General features: G+C 50.4%; 1 protein-coding gene and 1 long non-coding RNA gene across 3 annotated transcripts; both read left to right on the top strand.

The window, feature by feature from the left end:
- Positions 1-338: 338 nt before the first annotated feature.
- Positions 339-10,049, top strand: POLR3C (RNA polymerase III subunit C). 2 transcript variants are annotated; one of them, XM_085560762.1, is made up of 15 exons: positions 339-398; positions 553-765; positions 1,618-1,873; positions 3,085-3,276; positions 3,978-4,066; positions 5,230-5,334; positions 5,825-5,917; positions 6,945-7,025; positions 7,370-7,421; positions 8,076-8,136; positions 8,209-8,359; positions 8,998-9,099; positions 9,514-9,563; positions 9,644-9,793; positions 9,870-10,049. In XM_085560762.1, exons 2-15 carry the CDS (start codon positions 619-621, stop codon positions 9,949-9,951), a joined length of 1,611 nt encoding a protein of 536 aa, XP_085416888.1. In that variant the 5' UTR covers positions 339-398; positions 553-618; the 3' UTR covers positions 9,952-10,049. The 2 variants fall into 2 exon arrangements, with proteins under 2 accessions (XP_085416888.1, XP_085416889.1); XM_085560763.1 differs by lacking the exons at positions 339-398; positions 553-765; positions 1,618-1,873 and adding an exon at positions 1,916-2,225.
- Positions 10,050-10,441: 392 nt separating this feature from the next.
- LOC146765408 (uncharacterized) lies at positions 10,442-15,082 on the top strand. Its single transcript, XR_014950095.1, has 2 exons — positions 10,442-12,858; positions 13,096-15,082. It is a non-coding gene; the product is annotated as an uncharacterized LOC146765408 (long non-coding RNA).
- The last annotated feature ends 217 nt before the right edge of the window (positions 15,083-15,299 follow it).

Here is a 15,299-nt window from a genome sequence, read left to right as displayed (position 1 = left end):
GCCGTCACTCCTCCCGGAGCAGCGAGCGCGGCCCGGAGCGGCCCCGCACTTCCGGTCAACTCGTCTGCTCCCCTCACGGCCAAGCAAAGGGCGGAGGAGCGGGCTAGAGCGGCCCCGCGCTTCCGGTCAACTCATCTGCTTCCCTCACGGCCCGCAAAGCGCGGCGGGGCCCGGCCGGAGCGGCCCCGGGATTCCGGTCAGCTCGTCTGCTCCCCTCACGGCCCGCAAAGCGCGGCGGGGCCCGGCCGGAGCGGCCCCAGCGCGGCGGGCAGCGCGGCGGCGCTTCCTGGTGGGAGCCTCCCATTGCGGGAGGCGGCGGAAGTGACGTAACAGGAAGTGGAGGCGGCGCGGAGCCGTTGTCATGGCGGCGGTGATGGCGGCCTAGGCCGGGCCCGCAGGTGAGGGCGGAGGGGACAGCGGGACACCGGGACACCGGGACGGGGCGGGGATCCCACCCGTGGGAGGGGGAAATCCTACCTGGGGAGCGGCTGATTCTCCCCGCGGGAGGGGATCCGCAGCGGGGTCAGCCATGTCTTCTCTTTCTCCCCTCAGCCCTTTCCTCTTTCTCCTTTCCTCTCCCGTTCCGTTCCGTTCCTTGCATTTTCCGGAGCCGCCGGGATGACTCAGGCGGAGCTGCGGCTCTGCTCCCTCCTGCTGCGGGAGAATTTTGGCGAAATTGTGGAAAAAGTTGGGAATTCTCTGCTCCGGACCGGCCCGCGGCCGCTGCGGCTGCTGGTGGGGGACACGGGGCTGCTGCCGGATCAGGTAAGGCATGGGGGAGGGAAAAGGTTTACATTAAAAAAAGGATTAAAATAATTGCATGTTATTTGAAGTTAAATAGAAATTATTCGACGTTAGTATGAATTTTAAAATTAATTTGGGGTTAATAGGAAATTAGTTGAAAATAATACGAATTTTAAATTAATTTGCGATTAATTAGAAATTATTTGTAATTATCTGAAGTTGATATGGGATTTAAAAATAATTAGAAATTGATATGGATTTATTCCTATGAAAAGGGACAGGATTGTTCCCATTAAAAGGGATGGGGTAATTCCCATTATTCCCAATTGGAGGGACCGGTTAATTCCCATTAAAAGGGACTGGTTAATTCCCATTAAAAGGGACGGGTTAATTCCCATTAAAAGGGACGGGGTAATTCCCATTATTCCCAATTGGAGGGACTGGTTAATTCCCATTAAAAGGGATGGTTTAATTCCCATTATTCCCATTAAAAGGGACTGGTTAATTCCCATTAAAACGGACGGGGTAATTCCCATTATTCCCATTAAAAGGGACGGGGTAATTCCCATTAAAAGGGACGGGGTAATTCCCATTAAAACGGACGGGGTAATTCCCATTATTCCCATTAAAAGGGACGGGGTAATTCCCATTATTCCCACTAGAAGGGACCGGTTAATTCCTATCAAAAGGGACGGGGTAATTCCCATTATTCCCACAAAAAGCCGCGGCGTAATTCCCACTCCTCCCATCCAATGGAACGTTTTATCCCCACGAGTGGCACCCGCCATTCCCACGGTCCATCCCCACGAGTGGCACCCGCCATTCCCACGGTCCATTCCCAGGAAAAGCTGGGAATTGCCTGGCTCCCCGCAGGTGAAGAAGGCGCTGTGCGTGCTCCTGCAGCACGGGCTGGCGCGCTACGCGCCGCAGCCGCGGGGCCCGGTGGAGTACGAGGCGCGGAGCGAGCGCGTCCTGCGCCTCCTGCGCTACCCCCGCTACATCTACACGGCCAAGACGCTCTACGGAGACCCCGGCGAGCTGCTGGTGGAGGAGCTGCTGCTCCACGGCCACCTCCCCATGAGCGCCGCCGTGGCCAGGGTGGCCGAGCGCCTCACCGAGACCATGGAAGGTGAGAGGGAAGCTCCTTCCCCCCAAAAAAATGGGATTTGGGAATGGTGGATGGGATCAGAGGCATCATAGGATGTTTTGTGTGGCACCCACTGGAGCTCATGGTGGTCCATGGCCACCTCCCCATGAGCGCCGCCGTGGCCAGGGTGGCCGAGCGCCTCACCGAGACCATGGAAGGTGAGAGGGAAGCTCCTTCCCCTCAAAAAAATGGGATTTGGGAATGGTGGATGGGATCAGAGGCATCATAGGATGTTTTGTGTGGCACCCACTGGAGCTCATGGTGGTCCATGGCCACCTCCCCATGAGCGCCGCCGTGGCCAGGGTGGCCGAGCGCCTCACCGAGACCATGGAAGGTGAGAGGGAAGCTCCTTCCCCCAAAAAAGTGGGATTTGGGAATGGTGGATGGGATGAGAGGCACTGTAGGCTGTTCATTGGAGACCTGGTGGAGGAGCTGCTGCTCCACGGCCACCTCCCCATGAGCGCCGCCGTGGCCAGGGTGGCTGAGCGCCTCACCGAGACCATGGAAGGTGAGAGGGAAGCTCCTTCCCCCCAAAAAAACGGGATTTGGGAATGGTAGATGGGATCAGATTCTTTGGGGATCTGGTGGAGGAGCTGTTGGTGGTCCATGGGTACCTCCGAGACCATGGAAGGTGGGAACGTGTCTCTCCTCCCTCCTCATCCTCAGGCCCACCCAGCATGTCCCTCCTGACCCTCAGGCCCACCCAACGTGTCCCTCCTGACCCTCAGGCCCACCCAGCGTGTCTCTCCTGACCCTCAGGCCCACCCAACGTATCCCTCCTGACCCTCAGGCCCACCCAACGTGTCTCTCCTGACCCTCAGGCCCACCCAAGGTGTCCATCTTCATCCTCCCCACCACCCAACGTGTCCCTCCTGACCCTCAGGCCCACCCAGCGTGTCTCTCCTGACCCTCAGGCCCACCCAACGTATCCCTCCTGACCCTCAGGCCCACCCAGCGTGTCTCTCCTGACCCTCAGGCCCACCCAAGGTGTCCCTCCTGACCCTCAGGCCCACCCCAGGTGTCCATCTTCATCCTCCCCACCACCCAAGGTGTCCCTCCTGACCCTCAGGCCCACCCAACGTGTCCCTCCTGACCCTCAGGCCCACCCAACGTGTCCCTCCTGACCCTCAGGCCCACCCAACGTGTCCCTCCTGACCCTCGGGCCCACCCCAGGTGTTTCTCCTCCCTCCTAGATGGGAAGTCCATGGATCACAGCGAGGTCTCGGCCACCTTCGCCCGCCTGGCCGACACCCACTTCATCCAGCGGTGCCCCGTGCCCCCCGAGATGCCCCCTGAGGTGCCCCATGATGCCAAGGTGCCACCAGCCCCTGCCCTGGCCATCGATGACAAGGACAGGTTCCTCGTGCCACGCCTCAGCCTCGTCGGTGAGACCCCCCCCAAGCTTGGGATTTTTAAAATAAATTTAAATTTAAAAAAATAAATTTAAATTAGAAATTAAGTACTACGTCAAAATGAAGCAGTAATTAAGATTTGTGAAAATTAAATTTTTTAAATATTTAAAAATGAGAATTCATTTTAAATTTTAAAAATTAAAATTATTACTTTTTAAAAAAATTTATCTTTAAACTTTAAAATTATTTTTAAACTTGTATATGTAATTCTATATATAATTTAGGTATCATTTATATGTAATTCTATATAATTTATGTTTTATTTATATATTATTTAAATATATAGTTGCATATTGTTCCTATCTATAGTTGTATATTTTTTATATATATAGTTGTATATCATTTTATATATAATTTTATATAATTGTATATATAATTATATAAAATTATATATCATATATGTTAAAATTATATATCTAATTTATAATTTTATATATTTATATCTAATTTAATATAATTTATATATAGTTTTATATTTTCATGGAATTTTATGTAATATTTATATATAATTCATGTATTTGTATATAATTTATCAAAAAATTAATATAATTTATATATAATTGAAACATAATTTTTATATAATGTTAATATAATTAAAATATAATTAAAATATAATTTTATATAATTTTATTTAGTTTACATAAAATTTATAGATGTAATTTTTGGGTTTTCAGGCAAAGGGAAGAGGAGACACTCGTGTGACGAGGAAGAGGAGGGCGAGCACAAAGCCAAAAGGCAGAAGCAAGAGGGAGGAAGCTCCGAGGTACTGGGGAACCTTCTGGGGAAACTTTTCCTTGTTTTTTATGACTTTTTTTCCTCATTTTTCCTTTATCTTTTTCCTCATTTCTTGTGGCTCCTTTTCCTCCTTTTTCCTTTCTCTTTTCCCTCATTTTTGTGACTTTTCCCTCCTTTTTCATAGCTCTTTTCCCTCATTTTTGTGGCTTTTCCCTCATTTTTCCTTTCTCTTTTTCCTCATTTTTGTGACTTTTCCCTCCTTTTTCATAGCTCCTTTTCGTCTTTTTCATGGCTAATTCCTCATTTCTCGTGGCTCCATGTCGTCATTTATCCTGGCTCTTTTTCCTCATTTTCGTGGCTTTTTCCTCTTTTTTTCTGTCTCCCGTCCCTCATTTTGTGCCTCTTTTTCCTCATTTTTCAAGGCTTCTTTTCCTCATTTTCCCCTCCTTTTTCATAGCTCTTTTTCCTCATTTTCCTGGTTTTTCCCTCACTTTCAAGGCCCTTTTTCCTCATTTTTGTGACTTTTTCCTCTTTTTTTGTGTCTCCCATCCCTCACTTTGTGCCTCTTTTTCCTCATTTTTCAAGGCTTCTTTTCCTCATTTTCCCCTTCTTTTTTCATAGCTCTTTTTCCTCATTTTCCTGTTTTTTCCCTCATTTTCAAGGCTCTTTTTCCTCATTTTCGTGGCTTTTTCCTCTTTTTTTCTGTCTCCCATCCCTCATTTTGTGCCTCTTTTTCCTCATTTTTCAAGGCTTCTTTTTCTCATTTTCCCCTCCTTTTTCATAGCTCTTTTTCCTCATTTTCCTGGTTTTTCCCTCACTTTCAAGGCCCTTTTTCCTCATTTTTTGACTTTTTCTTCTTTTTTTGTGTCTCCCATCCCTCACTTTGTGCCTCTTTTTCCTCATTTTTCAAGGCTTCTTTTCCTCATTTTCCCCTCCTTTTTCATAGCTCTTTTTCCTCTTTTTCCTGGCTTTTCCCTCATTTTCAAGGCTCTTTTTCCTCATTTTCGTGGCTTTTTCCTCTTTTTTTCTGTCTCCCATCCCTCATTTTGTGCCTCTTTTTCTTCATTTTTCAAGGCTTCTTTTCCTCATTTTCCCCTCCTTTTTCATAGCTCTTTTTCCTCCTTTTCCTGGTTTTTCCCTCATTTTCCAAGGCTCTTTTTCCTCATTTTTTTTGTCTTTTCTTCCCCCCAGCCTCCCCCGGACGATGGCATTTACTGGCAGGTGAACCTGGAGCGTTTCCACCAGCATTTCCGAGACCAGGCTCTGGTCAGCGCCGTGGCCAGCAGGATGGACCAGGTGTGTGCTCCCACCTGCTTTTCCCACCCTAATTCCTGCTTTTCCCACCCCGATTCCTGCTTTTCCCACCCCGATTCCTGCTTTTCCCACCCCGATTCCTGCTTTTCCCACCCCGATTCCTGCTTTTCCCACCCCGATTCCTGCTTTTCCCACCCCGATTCCTGCTTTTCCCACCCCGATTCCTGCTTTACCCTCTGATTCCTGCTTTTCCCACCCTGATTCCTGCTTTTCCCACCCTAATTCCTGCTTTTCCCACCGTGATTCCTGCTTTTCCCATCCTGATTCCTGCTTTTCCCATCCTGATTCCTGCTTTTCCCACTGTGATTCCTGCTTTTCCCACCGTGATTCCTGCTTTTCCCACCCTAATTCCTGCTTTTCCCTCTGATTCCTGCTTTTCCCACCGTGATTCCTGCTTTTCCCACTGTGATTCCTGCTTTTCCCACCCTGATTCCTGCTTTTCCCACCCTGATTCCTGCTTTTCCCAGCGCAGACCAGCAGTGAGGTGGTGCGGACGATGCTGCGCATGAGCGAGGTGACCACGGCCTCGGGTGCCTCCCACACTCAGCCCCTTTCCTCCAATGAGGTGGGTCATTGGAATTCCTAAATTCCCCAAAATAACCCCCAAAATACCCCAAAAACCACCCCAAAACCGGCCCACAAACCACCCCAAAAATAACCCCAAATCCCTCCCTGAAAATACCCCAAAAACCACCTCGAAAACCAGCCCAAAAAATTCCAAAAACATCCCAAAACCCACCCCAAGAACGTCCCGGAAACCACCCCAAAATAACCCCAAATCCCTCCCCAGAAATACTTCAAAAACCACCACAAAAATACCCCAAAATAATAACCCCAAAAACCAGCCCAAAAACATGCCAAAACCCAGCCCAAAAACATCCCAGAAACCACCCCAAAATAACCCCAAATCCCTCCCCAAAAATACCCCAAAAACCACCACAAAAATACCCCAAAATAATAACCCAAATAACCACCCCAAAACCATCCCAAAATAACCCCAAATCCCTCCCCAAAAATACCCCAAAAAACACCTCAAAACCACCTCGAAAACCAGCCCAAAAAATTCCAAAAACATCCCAAAACTCACCCCAAAATAACCCCAAATCCCTCCCCAAAAACATGCCAAAAACCACCCCAAAAATACCCCAAAATAACCTCAAATCCCTCCCCAAAAACATTCCAAAACCACCCCAAGAACATTCCAGAAACCACCCCAAAATAACCTCAAATCCCTCCCCAAAAACATTCCAAAACCACCCCAAGAACATTCCAGAAACCACCCCAAAATAACCCCAAATCCCTCACCAAAAATACCCCAAAAACCACCACAAAAATATCCCAAAACAATAACCCCAAAAACATCCCAAAAACATCCCAAAACCACCCCAAAAAAACCCCAAATCCCTCCCCAAAAATACCTCAAAAATCATCCCAAAACCATCCCAGCCCTGAAGTGCTCGCCTTTGGAATCCCTCCTATTCCTGCTTTTTTATGCTGTTTTTTACCTTTTTTATGCTGCTTTTCAGATTTCTGCCTTTTTTTTTTTTTTAGCTGTTTTCTGTGTTTTTAAATTTTTTTCTGCCCTTTTTCAGATTTTCAGGTCTCTCCCCACTGGCTACAACATTGGCAAAGCCGTGCTGGATCAGTACCTGGCGCTGCTGGCCGATGATCCGGTGAGATTTTCCAATTTATATAATAATTTATTATTATATCTTATTGTTAATTAGATTATATTGTAATATATAGTAATATATTATTATAATGAATACTACAATGTATTATATATTTTAATATTTTGTTTTATATTGTAACATAATGTAATATGCAATATAAATATATAATATAATGTAATAATATATAATATATGTTAAATTATATTTATTACATTACATTACATTACATTATATATTAAAGATATTTTTTTCCCTGAAATCTTTCTCTTCCCACTCCAAATTTTAAGGAAAAATCATTTTTTTAAGGAAAAAATCCACATTTTCTGTGTCCTCTGTCCCTGCAGCTGGAGTTTGTGGGGAAGGCGGGGGACAGCGGAGGCGGAACCTACACTGTCAGTATCTTTTGGGGGATTTTGGGCAGATTTTGGGATTTTTTGGGTTGATTTTAGGGTTTTTTGGGTTTTTTTTGCCGACTTCAGGGGAGTTTTTTGGTGATTTTGGAGTGATTTTCAAGGGATTTGGGGATTTTTGGGTTGATTTTAGGGGATTTTTTTTGCTGACTTCGGGGGATTTTTTGGTGATTTTGGAGTGATTTTCAGGGGATTTTGGGAATTTTGGGGTGATTTTTGGGTAGATGTAGGGTGATTTGGGGGATTCGGGGGTGATTTTCAGGGGATCTTTTGGTGATTTTGGGCGGATTTTAAGGAGATTTGGGGATTTTTGGAGTGAGTTTCTTCCTCTAATAATTTGATTTAAAAGAAGGCTTAGAAAAGCATTTCATGTTTACAATTTATGACAAATAATTAGAATCCAGTATTTTAGAGCTGTAATTAACACGACTAATTATTTTATAAACTATACATGAAGGGTAGGTGCTGTAATTCACGTTCTCCATTTGAATTTCAACCGCAAGCCATAAATACGCTTCCATGTCATATTCACATTTTTGGGCAGCTTTGGGGGCGATTTTTTGGGGCAGATTTGGGGAATTTTGGATGATTTTTTGGGGCGGATTTTTTCGGAATTCTCCTTGACCTCAGCCCCTTGCAGACCTGCACAAGGCCCTGGTGTCCCTGGCCACGGCCACGCTGGAATCCATCGTGGAGGAGAGGTGAGGGGAGGGCACCTGGAGCCCCCCAGCCCCTCCCCACGTCCCTCCCTCACCCCGTTCCCCCCCGGCCAGGTTCGGCTCCCGCTGCGCCCGGATTTTCCGGCTGCTGCTGCGCAAGAAGCACCTGGAGCAGAAGCAGGTGGAGGACTTCGCCATGATCCCGGCCAAGGAAGCCAAGGACATGCTCTACAGGATGCTCTCCGAGAACCTGGTGGCCCTGCAGGTGAGGGGTGCCAGGGATTGTCCAGGTGGGACAGGTGATGGGCACTGCTGGGCACTTCCAAGTGATCCCACCTGGAATTTGGGCACGGGGAGGGATCATTGGTTCCTCCTTGGAGAAGGAGATACTTCCATTTGGTTCCCACCATCCTGCCAGTGACAGGTGATGGGCACTTCTGGGCACTTCCAAGTCATCCCACCTGGAATTTGGGCACAGGGAGGGATCAAAGGTTCCTCCTTGGAGAAGGAGATACTTCCACTTGGTTCCCACCATCCTGCCACAGGAGATAATTCCCAGCTCTGGGATCTCAGAGATTGTCCAGGTGTGACAGCTGGCCAGGTGATGGGCACTGCTGGGCACTTCCAAGTGATCCCACCTGGAATTTGGGCACAGGGAACCATCTGGGGAGGGATCATAGGTTCCTCCTTGGAGAAGGAGATACTTCCATTTGGTTTCCACCATTCCTCTGCCCTTCCCAGCTCTGGGATCCCAGGGATTGTCCAGGTGTGACAGGTGATGAGCACTTCTGGGCACTTCCAAGTGATCCCATCTGGAATTTGGGCACGGGGAGGGATCAAAGGTTCCTCCTTGGAGAAGGAGATACTTCCATTTGGTTGCCACCATCCTTTGCCCTTCCCCAGGAGATTCCCAAGACTCCTGACCACGCTCCCTCCCGCACCTTTTACCTGTACACGGTGAACTTGATGGCCGCCGCTCGGATGCTGCTCCACAGGTGCTACAAGGTGAATCCCAAGGACCTTCTGGGCCCCCAGGACCACAGATCCTTCTCCATCCATGCAGTAATTCCCAGGGAATCCAGGCTCTGTTCCAGGGAACCGTGGCAGCCCCCATGTCCAGATGTCACCATCCTGGTGGCACAGGGGTGGCAGCAGCACCGTCCTCCCCCTGTCCCCCTGTTGGGTTTTTGGGAGTGGAGGGTCCCTTGGTGCCCCCCCCAGCACACCTGGGCAGGGGTCTCACCTGGTTCCTGTCCTTCTGGAGCTCCTTCCTGCTCCAGGGTCCAGGTGTCACAGCCCCCTTGCTGGTGGTGGCACAGGGGTGGCAGTGACTGCCCATGTGGCACCACGGGGTTCTTCAGTGCTCCCCAACACCTCCGTGCTGGGTACTCACCTGTTCCTCCCCCGTTCCTCCCCCAGAGCGTGGCCAACCTGATGGAGCGAAGACACCACGAGATGCGGGAGAACAAGTGAGCTCCATGGGCCGGGCGTGGTGGCCACCAGAGAGCCACCAGCGCCACGTCCCCACATTCCCACCGCTCCCTCCTAGGAGGCTCCTGGAGAAGTCGCAGCGCGTGGAGGCCATCCTGGCCTCCATGCAGGCCACGGGGGCCGAGGCGGCGCAGCTGCACGAGGTCGAGGAGATGATCACGGGTCCCGAGAGGCAGCAGCTGGAGAACCTCAAACGCAACGTCAACAAGTGAGGGGGGGGTTGGGGACCTCACAGGGGGTTGGGGACCTCGTGGTGGGGCTACCCATCCCTGTGTGTCCCCCAGGATCGACGCCAGTGAGAACCAGGTGGATGAGACCATCTTCGTGCTGGAGGCATTCATCGAGAGCACCATGAAGAGGCCGTGAGGGGACAGGGACAAGGACAAGGGTGGGGACAGGGAGCAGATGCCTCTGCCCATGGTGCTTGTGATGCTGAGGAGAATAAAGGAACAGTTGGTAAAGCACCTGCGTGTCAGCTGGGCATGGGGACACACGGGGACACACAGGGACACGAGACACGGGGACACAGGGGACACATGGGGACAGACAGGGACACAAGAGATGGAGACACGCAGGAACACAAGACACAGGGACATGGGGACACACAGGCATGGGGACATGGGGACACACAGGACTTTCAGAAGTTGGCTGCCCACTCAGGTCCTCAGGCCCCTGAGCGCAAACTCCAGCCCTTTTCCCTGGGAAAGAAAACTCAGCAGTCCAGGTTCCTGATGTCAGTTTGTAGGGCTCCCTTGGGTCTGTCAGGGCAGCACAAGTTTGAGGTGGGGACAACTTCGGTGTGGGGTGCATCCTTCGATATAAGGATTTATTGCAGTCAGGTCCAGCCCAGGGCCAGGGGCCCCTGGGCACATCCTTTGGCCATTTTCCCTGGGAAAGAAAACTCACCAGTCCAGGTTCCTGATGTTAGTGCTTGGCATTGCCCCGGCAACCTGAATTGTATTTTGCTGCAGCTTTGGTTGTGGAGATCTGTGGTGCCCCCTCCAAATTTACATCTTTCCCTTAGCCCTGTTCCTCTCTGTCCCTGTCTCCCCCTCTCACCCCTGTCTGTTCTTCCAGCCCACCTTGCCCCTCTCCCGCCCTCTCTCCACCCATCACTCCTCTCCATCCCGCCCCTGCCCCATCCCTCACTGCCCCCTCTGCCCACCTCTGGCTCCATGCAGCCCCACATGGGAGCCCGAACTCGTGGGGATAGTGCAGCCCTGGCAGGAGGACAGCACCGAAATAAAACAGGCAGGGACGACGTCTGTGGGCTGCACGGTGCTGTGGGAATCTGTGGCATTGATGATTCCGAGATCGTAGAAAGTCTCTGAGCCCCACAGCCAAAGAAGGGGTCATAATTAGTCTCTGCTGGTTTTCAAAGTTGTTTATTCTGTTTATCTCTCACATGTTCTGCTGCCCTGCCCAGCTCTGTCCTGCAGGGCAGCGTGTAGGGCTCTGCCCTCAGTGGGATGTGACAAACATTAAATACCAGAAACTCCCTGGGCTGCATTTACAAGAACGTGCCAATATCTGTCACCTACGTTGGACAGTGTGTCCCCAGCCTGAACCAACAGAAAAATGCCAACACCACAGTGAAACATGGAGGGCATGAAGGAGGAGAAAAAGGACAAGGCACACCCAATTTCCTCCATCTTGTCCCCTTTGGACCCCTCATCTAGAACCCCACCCAGGACCCCGAAATCCCCCTGGGACCCCCAAAATCCCCCATGGGACCCCAAAATTATCCCCAGGACACCTGAAATTCCACCTAGGACACCCAAAAAACCCCTGAGACCCCACAATTCCCTTCAGAACCCTAAACACCCCCCAGGACCCACAAAATTCTACTCGGGACCCCCAAAATTCCTCCCAAAACCCCCCTGAGACCCTCAAAATTCTCCCCAGGACTCCACAAGTCCCCCTGGGACGCCCAAAATTCCCATCAGGGTCCCCGAAATTCCTCCTGGGACCCCCCCAAAACCCCACTGCGACCCCCAAAATTCCCTTCAAGACCCCAACCCCCTGTCAGGACCCACAAAATTCTACTTGGGACACCCAAAATTCCTCCCAAAAACCCCCTGAGACCACCAAAATTCTCCCCAGGACTCTAAAACCACCCCTGGGACTCCCAAAATTCCCTTCAGGACCCCAAAAACCCCACTGGGACCCCCAAAATTCCCATCAGGGTCCCCAAAATTCCTTCTGGGACCTCCCAAAAACTTCATGAGACCGCAAAATTCCCTTCAGGACCCCAAAACCTCCCCCAGGACCCCCAAAATTCCCATCAGGGTCCCCAAAATTCCTTCTGGGACCCCCGAAAAACTCCCTGAGACCCCAAAATTCACTTCAGGACCCCAGCCCCCCCCCCCCGGGACCCCCAAAATTCTACTCGGGACCCCCAAAATTCCTCCCAAAAACCTCCTGAGACCCCCAAAATTTTCCCCAGGGCTCCAAAACCCCCCCTGGGATGCCCAAAATTCCCTTCAGGACCCCAAAACACCCCCTGGGACCCACAAATTTCCCTTTAGGACCCCTGAAATTTCTTCTGGGACCCCAAAAACTCCCTGAGAACCCCCCAAAAACCTCTCCAGGACTTCAAAACCCCCCCTGGGACACCCAAAATTCCCATCAGTGTCCCCAAAATTCCTCCTGGAACCCCCCAAAAACTCCCTGAGACCCCCTAAATTCCCTTCATGACTCCCCAAAAACCCCCTGACACCCCAAAATTCCTTCTGGGATGCTGCAAAGACCTTCCAGAACCCCCCAGGACCCCCCCAATTTTGGGTCCCCCCCCAATTCGGGGTTCCCCCCGATTTTTGGGTCCCCAGGCTGGTGGCTCATGAGGACGACCCCGACTCGGACCCCGAACTCCCCCCGGATTCAGCCCTCCATGTGTCCTCGGTATCAGAGGCTGGAATTGCAGAGTTGCCACTTTACCCCCAGACGTAATTTTTGTTGTGGTTGTGCCACTTGAACAGTATTTGAAATCTGTTTGTGCTCTTGCAGCAGCATTTCCGAACCACAATGGAAATTGAGCCCTTCTGCCTGGGGCTGCTCACAGAATCGTGGAATCCCAGAAGGGTTTGGATGGGAAGGCACCTTTATTTAAAGCTCGTCCCGTTCCACCCCTGCCATGGGCAGGGACACCTTCCACCATGCCAGGGTGCTCCAAGCCCTGTCCAGCCTGGCCTTGGACACTTCCAGGGATCCGGGGGCAGCCACAGCTTCTGTGGGCAACCTGTGCTGGACAGCAGCTTTGAAAGGCAGAGTGAAGTACAGCTGTGATTTTTGTGCTGCCCTTAACATTGTATTGCCCTGACAAATGTGCCTTTGGGGTTTTTTGGGGTTTTTTTTTGGTTTGTTTTTTTTTTTAGTTTTTTTGGGTGTTTTTTTTTTTTTAATTTTTGTGACTAAAAAGCTACCTTGTGTTCCTGGAATGTTGCATTCTACGTCTGTTATTTTCCCAGTCAGTCTGGATCCTCTGCTTACATTTTTTCCTTCACTTATTAGATGTCGTGGATGTGCTGGCTGTTCTGATGGAGGGCAGTGATGGCTTAGATGAAGGAATTGGGTTCTCTTTAAATGAAGACGTGATTATCCAAACATTTCCCTTCAGTGCTGTTGTCCCTGCTGCATGAGCAGCCAGGAATATGCTGTTGTTTCAGTCTGAAAATGGAACAGGTACAGGGTTTTTTTATGTTTTATGTGTCATTTCTAGCAGTGGAGTGAAAGTGGCATCACTTCTACCCTCTTGTAATAATTTTTTACCATTTATCATTTTTTACCTTGAGGCATTTTATTATCTTCCCTGCAAGCAGCAGGAGGTTCAGATTCACGGTGCTTTGTGCTCAAGAGGGGCATTGAAGCTCTGTAGGTGCTTCTGCCCTTTTTCCCTGACCCTGAAGAGAAGGGACACTGTGCCTGCATGGACAGTCTTGGTCTGGAAGTAGCTGGCCTCAGTAACACAGCGTTTTAAGGGCAGAGCGTGGCGATCAGGAGAGGAAGGTGGTTCCCGTGCCTGTGGGCAGCTCTTCCTGAGAGCAGGGAGAGGGGACTGCCTTGTTAAGTAGGAAATGGGTGCGTTTCCCAAGGAAAACTTCAGAAATTAAGCTCCAGGGGCAAACACTGTGAGGTTCTACCACCTCCTTGAGGACATCCTTAAAACCACAGGGGCATCAGCAGGGCTTGGAGCAGGACTGGCCAACCCCAGAGCACCTCACGAAGCCCTCTGTGTGTCTGTGGCAGTCGAGTAGCACCTGGGGGGTGCTGAAAGTCCCAGATCTGAGAGAAAATTCTGTTTAACTCGTACACGTTGGCTGGGTGTGTCCCCCCAGTACAGCTCGGTTCTTCTCTGAGGCGGTGCCTGGCAGGGTCTCTCCCTGTTAAGGGCCGGGCGTGTTTTTGGCACAACACAGTGAAGGTGGATTATTTGCTTAAGCAAGAGCTGATGATGTCTGGAGGGTTTTTCAGGTACCTCAGCGGCCAGGAGCACCTGTCTAGGTCACTAGGAACACTTTTTGATCTCATTCAGTTCTTTTCTGCGTGAGGCTCTGTGGGCTGCTGGCAAGGCCCAAAGTAAGGAAGGTTGCCCCAGTGTCCGTGCTCATGTCAATAGTTTAATTTATTTGGCTTTTCTAGGAGCAGACATCGTGGAGGACCTTGGTGCTGTTTTCACTGGCCTCCTGCACTCTCTGAGAGAACCCCTTGCTCCCTGCGTGACGTTCCAGCTCTGTGACAAAGCTGCTAAGTATCCTCAGCTCTACCAGTTTAACCAATACTATAGACTCTGGATGCCCAAGCAGTCCCAGGCACCTGTGGTATGGAATCCCTGAAGTCACTGAATTCTTGAGCCAGTATTCCTATAAAATCCTCACAGTCGACAGAGGTAACATTTCCATCAGAAACAGTGATTTTATTGAGGAGGTAATTCTGCATCTCTTGTTGATCGTGCTGGGGACACACGTTTGCTCCAGGGCTTTTCTCTGATGGCACAAGAGGTCTCTGTGGTGTTTGGGAGGCGATGCCAGGGCTCAGGGCTCATACAGAGACTCCTCACCGGGCACAGCAGAGCCTGGTGTGTGCTGTGGCCTCTGTTTACAGCGCCCGGAGTTCCCCCGGGTGGGTGGAGGATCACAGGCCCCTGGGCTGGGTTTGGTGAGTTTTTCTCAGCTCAGCAGTGTGAACACTCCAGATGCCCCTGGGGACACTGCTGGACAGCATCCATCCACTCTCTCCATCCACTCATTTGTACCCAGGAATGTAGGAAACTCTGACTGGGGACGGGCAGTAGTTTTGAAAATCATGCCCTAGCCTTTTTCTCTAGGAACGAACCAAGAGAGTGCCCTGAAAGCACCGGAGGGGCTGCAGGGGCTGAAGGGAACAGAAAGGGCTCCCGGCACCTTTTGCCTCCGTTCTCTGCCATTCCCCAAAAGGCGTCGCAGTCCCTGAAGAGGTGTTTGTCATGCAGCCTGCCAAAATAAAGACCTGTAAAATCCTAGCTCTGCCTTTTGTTTAACGTGTTCTTACTTCCTATTTATGTCATCACAGAAAGCAAGGAAAGAAGAAATGTGTCTGATTCCCACTATTGCTCCATGCAGGCATTTTTAAAGGCTGCTGTACTTCTGCCCTCTTTTTCCACTCCAAGCTTGACTTTTCCCCTCCTTTTTTGAGGTCTGCTGCTTTGGGTGTCCCAGGCAGGGCTGGGTTCCTCGGCA

This window comes from Lonchura striata, chromosome 25 (assembly GCF_050655825.1).
Source record: "Lonchura striata isolate lonStrDom1 chromosome 25, ASM5065582v1, whole genome shotgun sequence".
In the NCBI taxonomy this organism is placed as follows: domain Eukaryota; kingdom Metazoa; phylum Chordata; class Aves; order Passeriformes; family Estrildidae; genus Lonchura; species Lonchura striata.
This window is presented reverse-complemented; position numbering and strand designations above follow the sequence as displayed.